Source organism: Dama dama, chromosome 33 (assembly GCF_033118175.1).
Source record: "Dama dama isolate Ldn47 chromosome 33, ASM3311817v1, whole genome shotgun sequence".
NCBI classification, from domain to species: domain Eukaryota; kingdom Metazoa; phylum Chordata; class Mammalia; order Artiodactyla; family Cervidae; genus Dama; species Dama dama.
The window spans coordinates 20,218,221-20,242,550 of NC_083713.1; the positions used below are offsets into that span (position 1 = coordinate 20,218,221).

Here is a 24,330-nt window from a genome sequence, read left to right on the forward strand (position 1 = left end):
ATTCTAGTGGTGGAGAAAGCAAATAGATCATAAACTTAATATGTAAGTGGATTATGTAGTATTTTCACAGTGTTAAATGCTAGATTGTGCTATGGAAAAAAGAAATAGGATAAGGTTGATCAGTAGCAATTGGCTGATGCAGTTTTTAATAGGGAGGGACCAGTGAAAAGGAGCTTTTTTGAGCACACACTTGAAGGAAATGAGGGAGTTAGCCCACTAGATGTCTGGGAGAGGAGTGTGCTCGGCAACGGGAACAACAGAGGCAAAACTGAAGAGCCCAGTGTGGCTGAAGCAGGTGCTGAGAAAAGTAGAATAGCAGAGGTAGTCAGCGTGCTCACAAGAACTGTAACTCCATCTGCTTCAGACCTGTTCCTCTGCCTCTGAGTGGACCTTGCAGAAGAGCAAGCCATTCTACTACTTTCCGTTTCGGCTGCACAGATGTACTTGCCAGTGTGTGTGGTCCATAGATCTACAAGCAGGCACGTTACTTCCTGTATCTTGGAGTCAGTAAAGGGGAAGGTGGATTTTTATTTGATTATGAAGACAGACACTTCTTTCCCCTCCTGCACCACCTCTGCACCCCTAAACCTACTTTAGTGTGAGATAGGAGCTCCTCAACAGCAGGCCCCAGGTACCAGGCTTGAGGTGTGAATGCTTGATAAGAGTGAATTGATATGCTTACAGACTGAGACAGGCTCTGTTGCCATCTCTTCAAAGCTCTTTTGAGTATGAGAAGACACTCTCTAGGCCTCCCTCCTAGGTAGACATCCAGCCTGTGCTTACGTATTTCCTTTGGCAGGGGGTTCGCTGTCCCGGAAGCTGGCGCCGTCTGTCAGTAGATACCTTCATATGGTGTTCTGAAATCTTCCTCTTTGGAACTTGTATTCGTTGGTCCACTGACAGCTAAACAGTTAGTTGTGGGCCTAGTAGATGGCAGACCATGGGAGGAGTTGGGACCTAAGGAGAAAGGAGATGGTGTGCAGAACTGGCTCTTGGCTGAGCCCTGTCAGACAGGAGCACTCAGTTTAGCCGCTACCTTTTACACAGAGGGAGAAGTGTTCGGTCTTTCTCAGAGTCCTCTTCCTGTTTCTCTTAGACTGTGCCTCTCCACGTGTTCCTTTTGTCGTCCACATGGGTCTTCTGGGGCATCACCCTAGCGTGGGAAATGTCCCCAGCAAGCTGTTCACGGTGGCTCAACCCCCTTCAGCCAGTTCCCAGTTTCATTTGCCTTCCTCTCTCCATCTTGTTGGCCACTAGCTGGGTTGGGCCGGTCTTACCTCAGATCCTCTCTTAATATTTTGAGGTCTCATCTGTAAGGTTCAGGAGGCTTCAGCTGAGGATCCCTTATTTTTCCATTGACTTTACGTAGCTTCCTTAGCCAGTTAGAGGCAAGCTCCGTAACTCTTCCAGCCTCTCCTCTCTTTGTGCTCTAAAGACTTGCCCCCTGAGCCTAAGGGATGTTCAGGGCCTCCGGACACAGGCTCCCTGCTCCTGTCGCCGCCTCGCACCGCTGTCTGCATTGCCAGAGACTGCAGGCGACTACTCAGTGTACCGTGTTTGCTTGCTTGAGGAAAAAGTCGGAGGATTTCTAAAGGTCATTTCAACAATACATTACCATCAACTACTGCTCTGACTTCGAATCTAACCTCTCTGATAAGGGAAAGAGGGACATTCAGGTTACTATTACTTGGGTCAAACTTTGAAGTTATTTTTCACTGAGTAAGATGTACTGAAACCCAGTTCAGGTTCCCCTTACTCACTGTCTCCCTTGGCACTGTGTGCCCCGGAGCTGGCTCCTTCTTGGATCCCCTTATTCACGGTCACCCTTGCACTGTGTGCCCTGGAGCTGGTTCCTTCTTGGATCCCCTGTTGGCACTGACTGTGCGTGGCAGCCATTGGTTAACCTGATCACATTTATGAAATCCTGAGTCACGACTTCAGTATTTTTGATTTCTCCCTCTTGCTCACAGCAGATGTTGTGGAGATGTGTTAAAAATCATTAGCACAGAATTGAGGCCTTCTCCCTAATGTAGTCAAAATAATTGTCATGTCTTGTAAAAGAACAAGTAGAGAGTGCAGTTCTATTGTTTTCTCTCCCTCCCTGCTCCTTCCCCTTCTCATTCTCTATCTGTCTCACATATAATCTGATGTTTTTAACTGTAGAAATCTTTATAATCATCTCTCCTCTAAGATCCTAATCTCCTTGAAGGTTTTTCCTATCTTTTCTATCCCCCAGAGTGTCTAGGCTGGAGGAAGGGCTGTGTCTTATAAAAAATAAGTGAATGCTGTGTTTGACGTTACCATGAACTGCATGAATCTTGTGCTCCATATTTGGTTTAGGATCTTGATGTCAAGTTTTATGGAAGCCCATGTCATATATATTGAACAATTCTACTTAATTATGCTGCCCAGTGAAAGAATTTTTAAAAGTTATACATATTAGAAACCGGATTTTAGGATGTTTGCACTTAGTATAAAATATAGCCAGACTGACTACCTTAAATTATAAATTTTGATCACATGTTTATTCACCAGCACACATTAGTCTAATTAGTGTATATTATTCAAAAAATTCAGTACTTAAGGAGATTGTATTAGCAATTAATTTACTTGTGATAATGGACTCAAACTGCTGCTAATTAGTCATAACACAAGAGCAAGGCTGCCCTGGTGACTCAGATGGTCAAGAATCCACCTGCAATGCAGGAGACCCAGGTTCAGTCTCTGGGTCAGGAAGATCCCCTGGAGAAGAGAATGGCGACCAGTATTCTTGACTGGACAGAGAAGCTTGGCTGCAGTCAGTGGGGTCAAAAAGAGCTGGACATGACTGAGCCTCTGACAACAGTAACGTAAGAGGACGTTGGAGCTTGTTTACATTTCTTTGCAGTATGATTTTCACTTTTTGAATGTACTTTTTCTCATTAAGGAGGCAAGCATGTCAGTATGTGGAACAAATTACTCATTATTTATTTTTTTCTTAGATTTCAAGATTAAGATTCTTTGAAAACCTACTGTATTTCCTTTCAGTTAATTAAAATCTGTTCAGTTAATTAAAAAATCATTTAATTCTTAAAAATAAGCTTGTCAATATGAACATTTTTATAGGTGGTTTAAAAATTTACCTGTTTATAAATATTTTGGCATCTTAAAATTATTTGGATTTTTAAATTAGGATATGTTCTTAAACTGGATGATTCATCTCTCTCTCTCATTGTGACATGTAGCTTTAGTCTCATATTACATTGAAGTTACTTTTTTGTATGTTATTTTTCAAAGGATTTGGCTTAGGAGCTATGTTTTACAAGTCATATTTTTAAAATCTTTACAGCCTACCATAGTGTCATACATGCCATATCAGACACTTAAATAATGTTTGCTGAAAACAAAAATGAATTTTCGTAAATGTTAGTTTCCTCTGTTTTGTCCAGATTTGGTAACCTGGACTAATGTTGTGGTTTTCTTAAGCCAAAGGAGATAAGAACGTAAGTGCAATGTTATAAAAGACTTGGGCATAACCACAAAAGTGAGTTCTTGAAAGAAAACCTCTGGCCTTTGGTCGTGGTTTTCACCAGGAAAGGCCTTTATAAAAATGGTGTTCTATAAATTTAAATCTTACTGAAAGTGAAAGTATTAGTAGCTCAGTGATGTCTGACTCTTTGCGACCTGTGGACTGTAGCCTGCCAGGCTCCTCTGTCCATGAAATTCTCCAGACAACAATATTGGAGTGGGTAGCCATTCCTTTCTTTAGGGCATTTTCCCAACCCAGGGATTGAACCTGGGTTTCCTGCATTGCAGGCAGCTTCTTTACTATCTGAATTTCATTACATAGGAATAAAATATTAACTAAGTGGCATCGAAAATTTGAGAATTATTTTCTTCTGTTATACCTTGAGTTTTTTTTGTTGTTGTTTAAAGACAGTATTTGATCTGTAGTAAACAGATAACTGCAACAGACATTTACCTGGAGTGGCCTGAAAATTTATTTAGGTAGTATAAATTATTTTTATGTTTAAAAGCATATTTTGAAATAATTTTTAAAGCACTTCCAGTTTTCCAAGATACATATGTCACATATGTCATTGTCTGTATGTTTTTTTAACAGAATTTTAAAATTTCCTTCCCTCTCTTTTTTTCCATTGAAAGCATTCTTCTGGTCATGACAGAAGGGAAAATTATAATTCATATCAAAGGACCTCCTCTCCAGAAGACAGGTAAACAATTTTATGTGTTCTAAATACCTAATGATGAGTTTAAGAAATTATTTAGCTCTTAGATTTCTAATTTTAAGTTTACTCACTTTTTTTTGATGGTTTTACAGGCAATATTACTTGAGTGGGGTTGAGAACAGATCATCCTTGAATGACTATTCTACGAATTTCTAGTAAATAATTCTAGATTTTTATGAAATTTTTTAGGTGAAGGAAAATAATTTTATATGTCAAATACTGCATAGAAGTTTATAAAATGGAAAGTTTAGTTGAAATCACATTATTTTGAAGTGCTTTTACTGTTAATACTAATCCTTTATATTTACATGGCTCTCTATAGTTTTCAAAATGTTTTTATATGTATCTTACCATAATTGTTAAGTTCAAATGCCCAGAAATGTTACCATTAATGTTCATCATGCCTTCATAGTATGACTTCAGTTATTTCACTTAGTAAGCTATAACCTTGAAAAAGAATTTATGAAAGGAGAAGCATCTTCTAAATTTTCTTTCAGTTGTCTGATCTCTTATTCTCTGTGTACTTTGTTCATATTCTATTCTGCTATCTCAAAAAACCTTTGCTTTATACACAACAAGTTAATTACTGTGTTCTGCATCTACTTATTGTCTTTCACGGATCACCTCCTCCCTGTATATATTTTTTAGAAAATCTCTCTGTAGACATACACATACATATGTGTGTATGCAAATAAATTGTAGATATGCATATGAAACATAGATTATGTTACTGTGTATATTTATCATGTGTGTATGTATTAACTTCTCTTAAGGTTCTCTGATTTTATTGCCTTTTGAGATTCAAAAGGCAGATCTTATACTAACTATCCCTGTTTGCTTATCATTCAATCCATTCTCCCATATCTAATAATATGATTTTAAGAATAGGAGCTGATAAAAATAGCCTTTTGGAGTAGAATAACTGGATTTTATGGAGGCCAACCAATGATACTAGTGGTTGACAACCAGTGGCAGACAACCAATGACACTATTCAGTACTTTGATAAAATGAGCCAGCTAGACAGCAGGAGGATAGCTTTGTCCCTGCTAAACTATATATGATATGCAAATAAGTATCTTCTACTGAGGACAGGATGTCAAGCTTGGTTAAGTGAATTCTAGGAGTTGTTTTGTTGCATACCAGTGGAAAGCTTTTATAATCATGATTAAATGAATAGATATCAACAAAATAATCTGTTTGTTAAGATTCACTTGATAGGACTTTGTACAGTCATAGAATTACATCACCATTACCAATGTATGACTTTTCTAAGTATAACATCATTGTTTTCAACTTGTAACTTTGGTTTTCTTATTTTATGTGTCAGATACATAGAACAAGAAAGATCTCCTCGGGATAGAGGTTACTTTGATTCCAGCAGGTCAGACTATGAGCGTTCAAGGAGAGAACGTTCTTATGATAGTAGCATGGAGTCACGGTTAGTATTGGATATTTTAACTATAGAAACATACTTGTTTAAATTTTCTTTATGCATAATAGTAATGACAGCTAGCAGTAAGTGGATGTTTTTAGGTGCCAGACTTTCTAATAAGGACTTAATTTAACTTCTTATTGCAATAAATACATGACTTTTATAGATGAAGAAAATGAAGCTTAGAGAAGTTAAGTCATTTGTTCATGTTTTAAAAGTGTGCCAGTGTGCTAGAGTCGTCTATCTGACTCTAGGTCTCAAGCGTTTATTCATTACACTGTGCTATATGAGGAATTGGCTTATATGAGTTTCTGAGATTGTTTACTGAATGAAAGTCATTTATGATATTGAGTGATCTTAATTTACATAATGGCAGAGGGACATTGAGAGTGAAGTTACCATTTTCTAAGTATAAGTTATTCTTACTTGAGTCTTAGAGAACTTGACTGCCCACTTTATTAGTCATTTGGTTTCCAGAACCTGCCTACCATGTTCTGTTGTTCACATAGTTCTATATCCCTTTTGATGTCTCTCTCATATCATCTATTCCATGACTACCCAGACTATACCACACTAGAATTTTAATCAGATTTCTCCATAGTTTGGAACCAAGCACATTATTTGATATCTGCAGCAACAATTTCCTTTTCACTGCTTACTTTCTAATATGTAACCTGTCCTTATAAATGTCCGATTAAATTAACCTCCAAAAGACAGGTTTATCTGCCGTCACCCTAATGACACTTTAATAAGAGCAACTGCTACAGCCGTAATTGGTGAGCTAGGCATTCTCAGACCTTCTCAAATGCCGTCAAAACTCTTACATACTAGATACTATATCTCACAATTTACATGTAAGGAAGTGGCTTAGAACTGATTGTTACCACTGGTTGCTGTTACCTGTCTAGTGGATAATGAAACTGAGATTTGAGCTCAATTCTGACTCCAGCCCATGTTTATATCCGTACCCCTGACTGTATTACTTAACTATAATTCTTTGTCTAGTCCAGTGTATGTATACAAAGTTTGGTTTGATCCACACACACTGTAAAGTAAGCACATTGTTTATTATGTAGACTATAAAGGCTAACAATGCAAAAACACCTGAAGAGAAATATTTCTGTTTAGACTCAGAAAACTATTACTTCTGCACTCTGAAGGAGAAACACTGTAATTGTATAAGGACACAATTTTACGAGCCAACAAGCAGTCTTACCTGGTGTTTCTCAGAAGAATCATAACCAGTGTCAGTAAATCCCTTATGTAGCTGTTCTCTACAGAGAATAGATATAAAATGAGTTGCTCTTTCCTGTAAATGTAAAATGTTCGACTCAATTACAAAGCAGTGGCTAGATTTCAGAGCACCTGCCTTTGACTAATTGGGGTTTCTGTTTGGAACCACTTTGCCCGCTACCACTGTTCACGTTGTGTTGGTAGGTACAGGCTGTGTCTTCATGGGGCAGTCACTCAGGTCTCTTTGTGCTTCAGCTGGAGAACAGTTTCTCCACGGCTGCCTGGGTAGGTGACTAGAAACACACTTTTCCGTGTATTAAGACGTATTATTTCAAATACACCTTCTAGATTTAGGTAAAATCTATTAAGTGCTTTCCTGGCAGTACAGTGATAGTTAGAATAACTCATGGTTGCACAAAGCATGAACAGAATAATCTGAGTTTCTAGGCAGATGTATGTAGAAAACAGCAAAGTGGACAAACGCTCAATGGGGAAAGAGAGCAAAAAGCAAAGATTCATTCTTTCTTGCTATTTCTTGATAGTTTGAAAACATTAAATAATCATTTTACAAAGGATAGTTACCTGCATTAGTAGGGAAGAGTTTTTGTGGCTAGAAAATGGTTTGTTTTTTCACATTGTCTAAAATAATCAGAAGCTTCTGATATTTTGAGATTTATAATAAATTGCCAGTTCTATCAGGAAACAATTTCAAATTACAGTTTATGATAATAGTCTCACTCCTAAATTGCTATTATTGGAGGTTAATTCTGGTTTCTCCTTAATACAACTTATCACGTACATCACAGGCCAATTTTTCTTTAGAAAACACTATTTTCATGTTACTATCCCACTTAGAAATTATTAATGATTTCTAATCACTTGCAGGATAAAAAACTTAGTCTGCTGCTTGTCTTTTACGACTTCATAATCTGACTTGAACTCATCTTTCCAATTGCTGTTGTACATTATTCGTTATTGTTTTGACTTATTCTGGCCTAAATAACCTTGCTCAGTTTTTTAGTACTTGTTCTGTCTTCTACTAGTTGCAGAATGCCATCCTCCCTTCGCCCTGTCCCCTCACCACCTTGCCCCCAGTGTAAATCCTCTCAACCCTTGATGACCTAGTTTAAGTTACATTTTCTCTGTGAGGCACTACCAAACCCCTTTTCCTTATCTGAATCTGTGGCCCCCAAATGGTCTCACTCATTTGGTATGCAGTTCATTTAATAATGTATTTTGTATCATCTTTTCTCCATCAAAAAAATGTATTACAGAGGTAGAGACCGAGAGAAACGCAGAGAAAGAGATGTGGATCGGAAAAGGTCCCGAAAATCACCATCTCCTGGGAGAAGAAGTCCAGAACCATCGGTAACCCAGAGTTCCTCTGCTCAGGATGAACCTACTGCAAAGAAGAAGAAAGAGGAGCTGGATCCTCTTCTTACTCGCACTGGTGGAGCATATATTCCTCCTGCAAAACTCAGAATGATGCAGGAACAGATTACAGATAAAAACAGGCAAGTCAACATCACTAAGTGTATAAAGGCAATGACACTCTCACTGAAAAAAGTCATCTATGTTCTAATTAACCTTGACTGTTGAGATCTTACATGCAGAGTCCATAATGATAGAGATCTCAGATTATACTTCTTTCCTTCCTGCCTTCAGAAGCTCCATTGGAGCTCTGCTTAATATTTTCCCTGACATTAGCTCTTAACCTCTTTACTTTTTACATGAATGAGTGGAAAAGTCTGAGGAAAGGTCACGTATCTTTTTTTTTTCTTTTACTGTTTTCAAACCATTCCTTTTGCAGTTGTATGCTTATTCAGTTCAGTTCAGTTCAGTCGTTCAGTAGTGTCTGACTCTTTGCGACCCCATGAATCGCAGCATGCCAGGCCTCCCTGTCCATCACGAACTCCCGGAGTTTACTCAAACTCATGCCCATCGAGTCGGTGATGCCATCCAGCCATCTCATCCTCTGTCGTCCCCTTCTCCTCCTGCCCCCAATCCCTCCCAGCATCAGGGTCTTTTCCAATGAGTCAGCTCTTTGCATGAGGTGGCCAAAGTATTGGAGTTTCAGCTTCAGCACCAGTCCTTCCAATGAATACCCAGGACTTATCTCCTTTAGAATGGACTGGTTGGATCTCCTTGCAGTCCCAGGGACTCTCAAGAGTCTTCTCCAACACCACAGTTCAAAAGCATCAATTCTTTGGCATTCAGCTTTCTTCACAGTCCAACTCTCACATCCATACATGACCACTGGAAAAACCATAGCCTTGACCAGACGGGCCTTTGTTGGCAAAGTAATGTCTCTGCTTTTTAATATGCTATCTAGGTTGGTCATAACTTTCCTTCCAAGGAGTAAGCGTCTTTTAATTTCATGGCTGCTGGCACCATCTGCAGTGATTTTGGAGCCCCCAAAAATAAAGTCTAACACTGTTTCCACTGTCTCCCCATCTATTTCCCATGAGGTGATGGGACCAGATGCCATGATCTTAGTTTCCTGAATGTTAAGCTTTAAGCCAACTTTTTCACTCTCCTCTTTCACTTTCATCAAGAGGCTTTTTAGTTCCTCTTCATTTTCTGCCATAAGGGTGGTGTCATCTGCATATCTGAGGTTATTCATGTTTCTCCCGGCAATCTTGATTCCAGCTTGTGCTTCTTCCAGACCAGCGTTTCTCATGATGTATTCTGCATATATGTTAAATAAGCAGGGTGACAGTATGCAGCCTTAACATACTCCTTTTCCTATTGGAACCAGTCTGTTGTGCCATATCCAGTTCTAACTGTTGCTCCCTGACCTGCATACAGGTTTCTCAGGAGGCAGGTCAGGTGGTCTGTTATTCCCATCTCCTTCAGAATTTTCCACAGTTTATTGTGATCCACACAGTCGAAGGCTTTGGCGTAGTCAATAAAGCAGAAATAGATGTTTTTCTGGAACTCTCTTGCTTTTTCGATGATTCAGTGGATATTGGCAATTTGATCTCTGGTTCCTCTGCCTTTTCTAAAACCAGCTTGAACATCTGAAAGTTCTTGGTTCACATATTGCTGAAGCCTGGCTTGGAGAATTTTGAGCATTACTTTACTAGCGTGTGAGATGAGTGCAATTGTGTGGTAGTTTGAGCATTCTTTGGCATTGACTTTCTTAGGGATTGGAATGAAAACTGACCTTTTCCAGTCCTGTGGCCACTGCTGAGTTTTCAAAATTTGCTGGCATATGGAGTGCAGCACTTTCACAGCATCATCTTTTAGGATTTGAAATAGCTCAACTGGAATTCCATCACCTCCAATAGCTTTGTTTGTAGTGATGCTTTCTAAGGCCCACTTGACTTCACATTCCAGGATGTCTGGCTCTAGGTGAGTGATCACACCATCGTGATTATCTGGGTCATGAAGATCTTTTTTGTACAGTTCTGTGTATTCTTACCACCTCTTCTTAATATCTTCTGCTTCTGTTAGGTCCATACCATTTCTGTCCTTTATCAAGCCCATCTTTGCATGAAATGTTCCGTTGGTATCTCTAATTTTCTTGAAGAAATCTCTAGTCTTTCCCATTCTCTTGTTTTCCTCTATTTCTTTGCATTGATCGCTGAGGAAGGCTTTCTTATCTCTCCTTGCTATTCTTTGGAACTCTGCATTCAGATGGGAATATCTTTCCTTTTCTCCTTTGCTTTTAGCTTCTCTTCATTTCACAGCTATTTGTAAGGCCTCCTCAGACAACCATTTTGCGTTTTTGCATTTCTTTTCCATGGGAATGGTCTTGATCCCTGTCTCCTGTACAATGTCATGAACCTCCGTCCATAGTTCATCAGGCTGTCTGTCTATCAGATCTAGTCCCTTAAATCTATTTCTCACTTCCACTGTATAGTCATAAGGGATTTGATTTAGGTCATACCTGAATGGTCTAGTGGTTATCCCTACCTTCTTCAGTTTAAGTCTGAATTTGGCAATAAGGAGTTCATGATCTGAGCCACAGTCAGCTCCCGGTCTTGTTTTTGCTGACTGTATAGAGCTTCTCCATCTTTGGCTGCAAAGAGTATGCTTATTAGTGGTGTCCATTTTTCATTGATAATCAAGAGTACTATTGATATTTTAGAACTAAAATGGATCTTTCTAGTTATACCAAACCAGGAGTCAGCAGACTTTTTCTATAAAAGCACAGATAGTACATATTTTGGGCTCTTTGCATTATCCTGTCTGTTGTAGCTACTCCCCTTCACCGTTACCGGGCTTCCCAGGTGGCAGAGTGGTAAAGAATCCACCTGCCAATGCAGGAGATGTAAGAGATGTGGCTTCAGTCCCTGGATCGGGAAGATTTCCTGGAGGAGGAAAGGGCAACCCGCTCTAGTATTCTTGTCTGGGAGATGCTAAGGACAGAAGAGCCTGGCGAGCTACAGTTCATGGGATATCAAACAGCTGGACATAAAACTTGAGGATGCATGCTTCACTATTATGTTGAATATAACCGTAGGTAAAATCTGTACACAAATGAGAATGGCTGTGTTCCAGTAAAGCTTTATTTGCTAAAAACAGGCTATAGGCTAAATTTGGCTCTTGGGTGTAGTTTGTCAACCCTTTTACTAACCTGTGAAACAGTTGACAGTTTTCTCTTTTCCCTACTTTTTTTAGACCATAACATCTAACAGTTTTTTGCCACACTGAGGCAAATAATCAAAATTCATATATGACCATTCTCTCTCTAAGTACCTTTCCTTCCCTTTTCAAAATAATTGAAATGATGAGAAACTATGTAGGAAAGTGCAGCTGTTTTCAAGGCCTTTTTCTCTAGTGAAATGAGATAATAACTGGGAAAACTCTAGCCCAAGATTGAAATGATCACTCAGTTGCCAGGTAGTGAAGAAAAAGATTGGGATAGAAGGTAGGTATGCTTATAAGAAAAACAGATTCCGGGTGAGTCAAGAAAGTCTACTATATCTTGCTTGTGTATTTTCATGGCAACTTGAGAGTACTTGAGAACCTTGTGTAAATAATGAAATATATAAATTTGTTGTAAGAATTAGCTTGAGGTAGAAATGTCATTTTTATAAAATAAGTTAAAATATTTGAAATAAAGTGTAACAATTTTATGAGCTAGAAGGGGACATTTAAATGACATTCAAACAATAAGTTTTTCTTTATGTTTCATAGACCAGCACTTGGTAGTGATGCCTGCAGTGTTATGTAGAGAAGGGATTTGGAAGTTGCTTCTGTGGTTTTTGGGAGCTTCATGGTCATGCAGGCATGCTGCTCTTATAGGAGACAGTAGTGGAAGTGTTAGTGAAAAATATTTACTGTCACTGACCCCATTCAAAGCAATCCTAACTGTAAAAGATTGAAAGCATTGTCATTAATCTCCAAGTCTTCTTTATAATGTGGGCAGAACCCATAATAAATGCACTTTTAAGCAGATTCTTTTATACAGTTGAACTCTGCCTATGGGCTGTAAAGAAGACAGAAGTAGAAGTGTAGTCTTTCCTCAGTAGATACTAAGTCAGGTTAATTCTAGGTTTCCTAATTAAGAAGTACAGTTGTACGTGATTATTGTCTGTTGACCAAAGTTTAATGGAAGAGTTTGTGATTATGTATCAGCAGTATCTTATTGATCAGGCTAGTTGTTAATCCATAAACCTTACTACTCTATATTGTAGCATACCAAAGGGTTGGGTTGAAGGCAGGAGGAGTTTTCCACCTCAGATGCAGGCAGGAAGGGAATGTGCAATCTATAGAGAATTTAGAAACAGTAATGAAATTAACTGCAGCCTGCTGTTCTTCAGTGTTTGCTGAGGACAGTGTAGTGATAAAACGCGGTTTCTCACCCCTGTTGACAGCTCTAACACCACCTCCTTGACGTACCTGGCATAGCACTCTAAAACAGGAGCTTTTTTTTAATTTCACTGAAGTATTTTGGGACTTCCCTTGCAGCTCAGTTGGTAAAGAGTCTGCCTGCAATACAGGAGATCCAGGTTTGTTCGCTGGGTCAAGAAGATCCCCTGGAAAAGAAAATGGCAACCCACTCCAGTATTCTTGCCTGGAGAGTCCCATGGACAGAGGAGCCTGGCGGGCTACAGTCCATGGGGTCACAAGAGTCAGACACAACTTAGCGACTAAACCACCACCACCATAGTTAATTTATAATGTTGTGTTAGTTTCAGGTATATAGCAAAGTGACCCAGTTGCATGTTCTTTTTCAGATTCTTTTCTTTTATGTATTACAAGATAGTGGATATCTTGTACCTGTGCTACAAAGTAAATTCTTGTTGCTTACTTTTTGTGTATCAGTTAATCCCATAATCCTAATTTATCCCTCTCTTGCCTTCCACTTGGTAACCATAGATTTGTTTTCTGTATCTATGAATCTGTTTCTCTTTTGTAGATAAGTTTATTTGTATTATTTTTTTACATTTCACATGTAAGCAATAGAATATTTGTCTTTCTCTGACTTACTTCACTTAGTATAATAATCTCTTGGTTCGTGCATGTTGCTGCAAATGGTAATATTTCATTCTTTTTTATGGATGAGTAATATTCCATGGTGTAGACATACTACATCTTTTTTATATGTTCATCTGTTGATGGATACTTAGGTTGCTTCCATGTCTTAACTATTGTATTAATAAATAGTGCCACTGTGAACATTGGGGTTCACATATCTTTTAAAATTAGAATTTTTGTCTTTTCTGAATGTATGTCCAGAAGTAGGCTTGCTCGATTGTATGGTAATTCTACTTTTAGTTTTTTAAGGAACCTCCATACTGTTCTCTGTAGTGGCTGCTCCAGTTTACATTCCCATCAACAGTGTAGGAGGGTTCAAAACAGGGACTCTTAACCTATAGACTTTCAAGAGGTCCATGGATAAAATTCAGGCAGTCCATGAATGTGAATTGGAAAAGATTGCATCTTTTTCAATTGATGTAGTTTAATATTTCTATGAGGAATGTAGGCAGCAGACCATAGTATTAACAGATAATTTGTTACAAATACCTCAAAATACCTTTTATGCTACTTGTGAATTAAAGAAGCTACTATGCCTACTACTACTTTTGCTATATAATGTGTTAAGAAGCACATGATAGGATGCTATATCAAACTTTTGTTCTTTTCATGCTTTGAAAGCTCTATTTCAATATGATTGGTATCCTTTGTTATCCTATATGTTTACACACATTATTCTAAGAAGTTCATCACCTTTACCAGACTGCCAGAGAAAATTAAGGAAAAGTTGGGACTTTTTGCACCTGAAATCATATTCCACAGAGAAATAGTGATAAAACCCATAGAATTTGAGCTTTAAAAGACCTTAGATATTACCTAGTTCAACCTAAAGAAACCCGTTTAGACTAAATAATTTACCTGTGCCCTAAGTTAAAAAAAAAAACAAAAAAAAACAGTGTAGCCGTCTAGCATTCAGCTAATAAGCCTGTGGGACTACTGCTTAAATATAGAGATGTTCTTTAATATAGTTAGTACAGTCTTTCAGTCCCATGATTTTGTATGACTTTCTCTTTTTCTATAATTAATACTATTTCTTTATGGTTTAAAACTTAATTTTTTTCTTCTGTCATGCTTTTATGAGAAGGAACGTAATACCAGATTTCCTTTTCACAGCTTATATTTAGGTATTATATATTGTAATTTAAATTAAAAATAATTGCTTTTACTTTAAAACATTTCCTTTAACGGCAAGTTTAGTAAATTAAGTGTTATAAAATAAGCATGTACTGAATCTAACTAATACATGTTATAAATTGCAATATACATGGACTGGAGAAGGAAATGGCAACCCACTCCAGTACTCTTGGAAAATTCCATGGATGGAGGAGCCTGGCAGGCTACAGTCCATGGGGTTGCAAAGAGTCGGATACGACTGAGTGACTTCACTTTCTTTCTTTCTATGGTTCCTTTTGGAGAAGGAAATGGCAATCCACTCCAGTGTTCTTGCCTGGAGAATCCCATGGACGGAGGGGCCTGATGGGCTACAGTCTATGGGGTTACAAAGAGTCGGACACGACTAAGCAACTGACACACACATACATGGACATAAGAACGATGTTATCCTTACATATCCTTGTATTATTTTATTATGTCATTAAAAGAAATTTGTATATTAGTATCACATGTATGGAGAATCAGATATGGTTTAGGTATAATCTATATATCCACATGGTCATATATTTTATTGTTCCTTTGGGTAATTTTGTGAAAATTATTTCGAAAATAAAGGAACACTAAGTATTTTTTGTGTTCTTATAACCTCTTGTTACTGTAATTGTTGACTGAGCTTTCATCTTTATTAAAATCAATTCTTTTTAGCTTAGCATACCAGAGGATGAGCTGGGAAGCCCTGAAGAAATCTATCAATGGCCTGATCAACAAAGTCAACATTTCCAATATCGGTATTATTATTCAAGAACTTCTTCAAGAAAATATAGTTAGAGGAAGGTAAGCATTGGCTATTTTATTTGTAGTATTTCATAGCACTTTTTCAATGGAAAATAATATTTACATGAAGAATAATCATTTATTTCATTTCAAATAGTATTTCAAGGAGTATTTAAAATGCAGTTGTTATAAATGTGTAAGCTACTAACAAATAACTTAACTGTTAGAGCTTGTATGGAGTTTTTACTCTCTGAGAAGCTTTGATGTCACATAATGATTTTGGCACAGTTATTTATTGACTGAATACTTGCAATAATTTAAGCTCATGAAGAAAAATAAATGATTTCTTTATGTATACACAAAGTGATTCTCACACCAGTTTAATTTCTAATGAAAGCAAAGTGGGAATGTGAAAGAAATGAGAAAGATAAGTAGTAAATTTTAGAAAAGCAGGAGGGAATAACAACCATTTTCTGTGTGGTTTTTAAGTACTTGTGATGTTTTAACTCATCAGGAAATAGAAATATTCTATATTCTATTTATTTTAAAATCTGAGGACTATTTTCCCATATGACCTTGATCATCAGCACAGAACTTTGGGGATATATATATAAAGTAAAGTGGAGCAGGTTGTGGGGGTTAGTAAGGTGACTGGGCGGCCGCCACAGGAAAGCGCTCATTTTATTCAGAAAGAAGCAGACTCAGAAGTTACAAGGGTACTTTAAGATGTTACAGTTTATAAGCTGAGTCTCTTTTTTCATTTTCTACTCTAGTGATTCAGATGTCATACCTTGACCTGATAACTATGAAGACATAGTTTTCTGCCTTTTGACAACCGAATAATATTTTGTTATTAAATTGCTAAAAATAACTCTTAAGTTAGCCCATTTTGTATCTCTCTTCTTATCAAATATGTACATTGATAGAAACATGTCCATTTCAAAATGAGTTAGAAGATAGGACCTTTTATATTCCTGTCGTTGTTTTAGCATTATTTTTGCAGTGCTTACATTATGTCTTTATCTGTCTTAGGAATATTGTTTTCACTTTTATTTTCATGAAAAGTAGACTAAACCTGTCTTTTAGATGGAAGCCACCCAGATTTGTCTTTAATTGCAGAATTAATTTATATGAATGATGGGCTCATAGTGGAAATTTTACTTAAAGTCAAAGTTCAATACTTTTGAAGTAGGTCTTTTCTCCCTTTTCTTTTGATAATGTTAAGTGAATTAATATAAGAAGTTAAGAACTTAAATTCATGATTAGATGTAATGAACAGCAACTGGAAAAGATTTCTATTTAAGAGAGAAAAATTTTTGAAAAAAATTATATTAAATCTATTTTATATAAGTACAGATTGACATTTTATTTCCTCAAAATCAGTTTTAATTTATTAGTAAGACAATTTCTTCCTCTAGATAAGGGTAGTGAAAATTTAGTCATGATTTAGCTTTTATGATGATTTACAGAGAAGTAATATAGCTGGATTTTAGTTGAATTTTTTTCCTTCTAATGAAATCAGTGAGTATTGTTGATGCCTTTTCTTTTCCCATTTAACCAGAGGCCTGCTATCCAGATCTGTTTTGCAAGCACAGAGTGCTTCTCCAATCTTCACCCATGTTTATGCAGCGTTAGTGGCAATTATCAACTCAAAATTTCCACAAATTGGAGAGTTAATCCTCAAAAGATTAATTCTTAATTTTCGAAAAGGCTATCGGAGAAATGATAAGGTATATGTAATGGACTTGTAAGTAGACTGCTACAGATAACATACTAATAAACCTTATCAACTGTAAGTCTCAACCTTAGTGAGTGATGTTGATTTCTATTGATCCAGAAATGGCGTGTTTTCACATATACTAATTTTTATTTTATAACACATTAAAATTACCTTGCATGTTACATATTTTAAGTAGAGTATGTAAGTAAACTGTAGACTCTATAGATAAATGAAAATTGGTTTTCTTTTATAAATTAACTTTGTCTCTAATTTCCCTTTTCAGCCACTTTGTCTGACAGCTTCAAAATTTGTGGCACATCTTATTAATCAAAATGTGGTAAGTAATTACTTTCACAATTTTGTGCCATTCAGTGGCATTAGACCACAGGCTTGATGTCACTTCAGTGACATCTTTGTTTTGACTTACAGTCCTTCAGAAAAGTATCCTGAATGATATTTTAATTTTAGAACTATAATAATCAAACTCTTAATACTCTACATGGTTACTTAACTGAATCTTTTTCCTTCAAAGACTATAATGTGTTTTTATTTAAAAAGTTACTATTTCTTCTCTTTTCCCTGTACCCAGTGTTCAAGAAAACCTAACAGCTGATATTCTTTAAAAAATGCTATTCCCCACAACTGCACATATATGTGTATATTCATACATATAACTACATGGTATATGTATATACTCATATATTCTTAGAATCATTTTATAAAATATTGTGTACTAAATAATTTTAATGTTTTAAATGCAAAAATTTATCATTTTATTATTTAGTTTTTGTGTTTATTTTTTTATTTATCCACTGTTTGAGAGTTTTGATTTATGTTATATTATGCGTCAGTCGCTCACTCCTGTCCAACTCTTTGCAATCCCATGGACTGTAGCCCGCCAGGCTCCTCTGTCCCTGGAATTCTCCAGTCAAAAATATTGGAGTGGATTGCCGTTCCCTTCTCCAGGGGGAAGTGAAAGTGAAAGTTGCTCAGTCGTGTCTGACTCTTTGCGATCCAGTATTTGCAAGAATATTGGAGTGGGTTGCCTTTCCCTTCTCCAGGGGATCTTCGCAACCCAGGGATTGAACCCAGGTCTCCCGCATTGCAGGAGGATTCTTTACCTGCTGAGCCACATTTTAAAAATGAAAACAGTAAAATTGCTCTTGTCCATACTCACAGTTTTCCTTCAGATGTGTATTATTTTTAAAAATTAAGAGGAAGAATTTTGAAGTCACACTTAATCTTGTTTCTCTAACATTTAATATTTTAATTCTTTGCTACATGAAATTCTGGTACTCACTTTAAGAAACCTTTTAGATTTTAACCTAGTCATATTATTAAAATGATAAATTTCTACTTAAGATCACAGAGACTTAATTTTACATGTCTGTAAACCTAATTTCACAGACTACAACAGCACAGATATGTTTCAGTTTTTGAATATATATTACACTTGGAGATACTTTTGACATTGACATAAACCAGTTAAAATGATAAGTATTTTGCATCTTCCAAACTGTGGTACAGGGCAGTATTTTCTTGTCTCTAATGTAAGACTGGTCAGCCTTGCCTATCTTCCCAAAATAAAAGCAGTGTTCATTTTTTATATTGTGCTAGATGCGAAGAAGATATTTTCCTAAGTTGTCTCTCCATCTCAAGTAAGAGTCTAGTTTTTAAAAGGCATATGTATGGTCTTTTAAACATGCTTCCTAAGTCCATTTTTTTTTACAGCAAAGCTTCTCAATATAATTTTATTCCCTCTCTACTTGGCATTGTTTATAAAATTCTAAACTTTGACCATGACCAGTGTAGAGTTTAATTTAAATAAAAATAGAAGTATTCAAAACTGTCATTGTATGCTATAAACTATAGAAAGAAATTTTCTGAGAAAATTAGTATTCATGTAATTTAAGAACTATTTGCTAACAGAATTGCTGAGAGAATGAATTGGGAAATGTATATAGAGTTGTGATCATGGAGAAGGATATTATAAAAAGAATCATGTTACTTTTCTTCATATAGCAGTTATGAAAATATCTCATATTAAAAATTAGTAAATGACTTTTAACTTCTATCTTGAGGTTAATTACGACATTTCCTAAAGATAATATATCTTTCCTATATAGAGAATATAAGGGAATATTTCTGCTGGAGATAAATCATCTGGTTGTATCCAGTGTAGTAAATTAAGATTTTTGGAAAAATCATCAGGGAATTCTTTGCAGATACATAATGGAAGTAAAAGAAAAATTGTATCCCATATTTAGAGTATTTTTATGTATATTATGAAACTTTGATCATCATATGTACAATATCATCACTGTAAAAACTAGATTTACTAATTTTTAAAAATTACCATCTGTTGTAGATTTATACATGTGAAAGCATTTTGTGTGTCTTCTTTCTATTCAAGGCTCATGAAGTTTTATGCTTAGAAATGCTCACTTTGCTTCTGGAAAGACCAACAGATGATAGTGTTGAAGTAGCTATTGGTTTTCTTAAGGAATGTGGTCTCAAATTAACACAAGTGTCACCAAGAGGGATCAATGGTAAATATATATCCTTGGTTTGAGATTGAGCTTCTGTTTGAATATTATTATATGTAGTGCTTATTTTATTTTCTTTGTGTTTAACTTTAGCTATATTTGAACGCCTTCGAAACATTCTCCATGAGTCTGAAATTGACAAAAGGGTTCAGTATATGATTGAAGTGATGTTTGCTGTAAGGAAGGATGGATTCAAGGACCACCCTGTTATCCTAGGAGGACTTGATTTAGTGGAAGAAGATGATCAGTTCACCCACATGCTTCCTCTGGAAGATGACTATAATCCAGAAGATGTTCTTAGTAAGTCAGGGGTGGGCATTGGGAAGTGGCATACAAACAAATGTCAGTATTGAAAGTAACAACCTAACTTGTGTTATTTATTTTTGAGATGTTTTCAAGATGGATCCTAATTTTATGGAGAATGAAGAGAAGTACAGAGCTATTAAGAAGGGTATGTAAAACTTTAAAAAATAATTTCCTTTTAAAAGAAGACGTTTATTTAATTGTATGATAGTGATAGAATGGTATAGATCACTCTGACCCCTGCCTATTGAAATCTTTGCTCTATGAAGCCGTTCTCTTTGCACTGTTTGCCCATGCCTTATTTTTCTGTCTAGTGCTTATCCACAGTATTGTTGCTGCTGTTTAGTCTCCAAGTCGTGTCAGACTCTTTTGCAGCCCTGTGGACTATAGCCCACCAGGGAAGTCCTATCCATGGTATTACTTCATTTTAAATTATTTAACTCATTTTCCTTCTCCTCTTTCTCTCTTTAATTATGCAGCTCTTCAGCTTCATCCCTCTTAAGAATGTTCATGTATTACAATGGCCGTTATTTAACTTCACTTCCACTTAAGAGTTGCTGCTTAAATTGCCACCAATTTAATATTTGATTAAGTGCTATACTGTATTATAAAGTTCTATACTTCATTATTTCTTGAGGGCAGGTTTATGTCTTTCTGATAAAATCAATCACAGTAGCTTAATATACTTAATGGATAAATTGATTATTATATATCATAAGCACTGTTTGTATAGGTATTGGTTTGTATTTTGTTTCTGTCATTACTAGCTAAGTCACCTAGAGTAAGTTATTTGTTTAAGAGTAAATGTTTGTGTAAGGATAAATAAAATACAGTACTTTATATTACCACAGAGCATGTATTTAGACACTGGTACTTTTATTTTTTTTTTAATATGTGTGTCATTATTTTTCTTCTAAAGCTAATATTCAGAGCTGCTTACATCATTCTAATATATAATTATTTATATCATTTTATATATTATAATTCTGTAATAATTTTATAAGTTTATTTCCCTTGAGTTGTGATTTTACCTGACAAATACTTACAGCTCTGAAAGCTCCTCGGAAGAGAGAGCAGAGATGTAGAACTCTGTCATTGCCACGTTCTGTGCTCTAATCATGCTTAGAAGTAGAACGTTGAAGGGGAAGTAAAAGTGTATGAAGCTTCCTGTTTTATACACTATCCTAAAATCTGATACAATAGGGACACTTCGCTGCAATAGCCAGATTCCTTTTCTTTAATAAATGTAGTTTCCAAACATAGAGAAAGCCCTTGAATCTATTTTCCCCTTTTCGTGTGGCTTTCTTTTTCTGTAGTCTCCCTGCCACTCAAGCAAGCTAAGGTGCTTCAGTTGTGTCTGACTGTGCGACCCTGTGGGCAGCAGCCCACCAGGCTTTTCTGCCCACAGGATTCTCCAGGCAAGAACACTGGAGTGGGTTGCCATTTCCTTCTCCATAGTCTCCCTAAAAGATACCAGTAATTTTGTGGAATTCTTATTATACCTGGTTATAGAGGTTTTTGGTTTTTTTTTTCCTTACTTGGGAATCCCCATCCATTTCTTTATTAGGTTCTTGGTAGTTGGCCAAGAAAGTAGTACTTTTCTTTACTGTAGCATTCCTTAAACTCTGTAGTCTCAAGATCCCTTTATACTCTTAAAAATTATTGAGAATTCCAAAGAACTTCTGTTTATGTGGGTTGTATCTATTGACATTTACTTACTAGAAATTTAAATGGAGAGTATAAAAAATATTAGGTCATTTCAAAATAACAATAATAAACCTAGTACGTATTTGCAAAAGTTACATGTTATTATAAAAATAACTATGAACAAAGAAATTTAAGAAAAAGAATGGTATGTTGTAAATATTTTGTGCAATTTAGTGTCTGGCTTAATGGGAAACATTTGAATTCTCATATTGCTTCTCATTTCAGTCTGTTGCAGTAGGTTGTTTTGATTGAAATATATGAAGGAAATTTAACCTCACCATAGATATGTAGTTGGAAAGGGAAGAGTATTTTAATAGCCTTTTCAGAATTATAATTGTGTATATTTCTGTTTAACACTATTCCAATTAAATATTTAATAGCTATTAGTTTCTTAATGATTGAATTGCACTGTGAAACCTGAAATTATATCCATTAATTTTCCTATTTTGTTAACATTAAAATATGTTGGCCTGTCACTTTGAATGGATCTTTTACCCAAGCATGATTTTGTAACATGTTTCATCAGTCATTTGGAAAATACTGATGCACTAAGTTTTTCACATCTTCCAAGTATTAATGTGTTAATGTTATCAAAGTTAAATTGACACATTAACATATTCTGAAGAAATCACATTTATTCATATTACCACCCGTCTTTATCAGAAAACTCTTTAACAATTTGGGAAGCTGTCAAGTCATAGGAATAGATATGTGTTTTCTAGAATTCTGATTTTCTCTTGAAAACTCATTTGATCATTGTGGCAAATATCTGAAAATAACTGTTGGTTATCTTCCTTGAAATAACAGTATTACTTTATATTTTAGAAAATATCTGGTAAATACCTAATGACTCTAGTTTGTTTGCCATTGTTTCAAGTAAAAATGAAAAATATAAGTAATTCATCTTGCACCTCCGTCACACAAGTGTTTTTCCTTGAGATAACCATCACCATTGTGCATTTGTCTTTTAACAGAAGTGCTATCTATAAACTTCGTATTTTCTTACTCAAACTACTATAAATGCCGATACTCAAGGGCTTGGACTTAACAAAATTAATAATTTTACGTTTTTTCTTCGAAGGCACTGTTAAATGAAGCTTTTTTTCCTGCTACATTAGTGTGGCAGTAAAGAGTGCAGTGAGTACTTGTGCAGCTTGATAGCTTGATTGTGCTCAGGAAGCAGCAAGGTTTAACTCCTGTTGCATTTGAGTCTTTATTTCAGATGTCAGCACAGTGAAAAGGCAGATATCTTGGTATTACTATGAAAATAGTTTGACCTACAGACCACCTGGCAGGTCTCAGTGATTTCCTCCAGGATTCACAGACCATCCTTGGAAACCACTGCTTTATTTAGTTGCTAAAATCCAGTTGTCATTGCCTAAATGATTTTAGTAAGTAGATCCTAAAGTTAAGGAATAGGAGAGGATGATGTAAACAGCTAGACAATCCATTTGACCTTCATTCTTTTGTAAAATGTTCTTCTAGAGTTGGCATTAAAAAAAATGACCGCAGCAGGAAGTGGGCACAGCTTTAGTAATTAGCACCTTAGAGTGACCCAGGTGTGCTTGTGTTTTAGGTCTTAGAGCATTTGGGAAAACAGCAGGAGTGCCGTTCTTCCTCCTGTTGAATACTAAATAGTTTCCCCTTTTAAAGGTCTGTCTGAGCAGCATTATAAACTAGACACTGCAGATCATTTCTTGAAGTCACATTGGTTAGAAATATTCTTGAAGAGATTTGTATGTCAGCTAAGGGCTGAATGACAACTCTCCATTTTTGTAAAATGACTTGCTTCTCTAGTATGTGGATCTCTGCTAACATTATTATGTGTGGCTTCTGATTTATACTGTTTAGTTAAATATAAGGAAATTAGAATTTTTCCAAAAATTAGTTGGCCCCAAAACTGTATTAAAATCTGTCTGAGTACAATAAAAATGCAAAGGGGGGTTGTTGGCCAGGTTTGTAAAATCTTTTGTCAGGCTGATGGAACACATACCGTTGGACAAAATATGATTCTAGTTTTTGTTATTTGTTTACTACCGTTAACATGATGATAGACCTCATGTAGTCTTTTGCATCACAATTTTGAATAGTTCTGAATGTGAGTTGTATTTTTAAGAAATGATACTCCAATGAAGTGGAGTTACCAGTTTTTTTAAAGGCCTTTAGACTTCCACTTCTATTGCACATATGAAAATTCTATCAATTAATTATAATGTTCTACTTAATAGGTATACATTTTAATAAAAATCTCACTACTATTTAAATTTCATTCACTACCTAAATGTGTTAGTCACTCAATCGTGTCCTACTCTTTATGACCGTATAGACTGTAGCCTTCCAGGCTCCTCTGTCCATGAGATTCTCCAGGCAAGAATACTAGAGTGGGTTGCCATTCATTACCTTCTTCAGGGAATCTTCCCGTCCCAGGGATTGAACCTAGGTCTCTCTCATTCAGGCAGATTCTTTACCATCTTAGCCATCAGGGAGTGAACACTAAAGTATGCATTTTTTTCCTTCAGTCTTTTTTGTCTTTCAGAAAACTTTCTCAGGCTAAATTCTTGTTTTCTCTTGCTCATCTTTGCTTTTTATAATAGACTTATCTTCTTGCTGGGGATGAACTAGTAATATTTCGACTCCATTCTCCATGATGCTAATTTCTCTCCCTAATTTATTGTTCCAGTGCTCCTGCTCTTTTGGAAAACCTTCATCTACTTTTTCTTTGTTCTTCTCATCCCTTGCTTATTTCATGGCTGCTTTCTATCTAGCAGAAGAATTATGCATACGGT

At 36.0% G+C, this 24,330-nt stretch overlaps 1 protein-coding gene across 2 annotated transcripts in view; it reads left to right on the top strand.

The window, feature by feature from the left end:
- The window catches only part of CWC22 (CWC22 spliceosome associated protein homolog), a 63,129-nt gene that overhangs the window by 18,648 nt on the left and 20,151 nt on the right, over window positions 1-24,330 (top strand). For both annotated transcript variants that reach the window (XM_061135670.1, XM_061135673.1), the window contains exons 3-11: window positions 4,144-4,211; window positions 5,555-5,665; window positions 8,167-8,406; window positions 15,200-15,328; window positions 16,830-16,998; window positions 17,272-17,325; window positions 19,402-19,537; window positions 19,628-19,834; window positions 19,923-19,985. In XM_061135670.1, coding sequence (XP_060991653.1) covers window positions 4,144-4,211; window positions 5,555-5,665; window positions 8,167-8,406; window positions 15,200-15,328; window positions 16,830-16,998; window positions 17,272-17,325; window positions 19,402-19,537; window positions 19,628-19,834; window positions 19,923-19,985 — 1,177 coding nt within the window. The remainder of the gene's footprint in view (window positions 1-4,143; window positions 4,212-5,554; window positions 5,666-8,166; window positions 8,407-15,199; window positions 15,329-16,829; window positions 16,999-17,271; window positions 17,326-19,401; window positions 19,538-19,627; window positions 19,835-19,922; window positions 19,986-24,330) is intronic.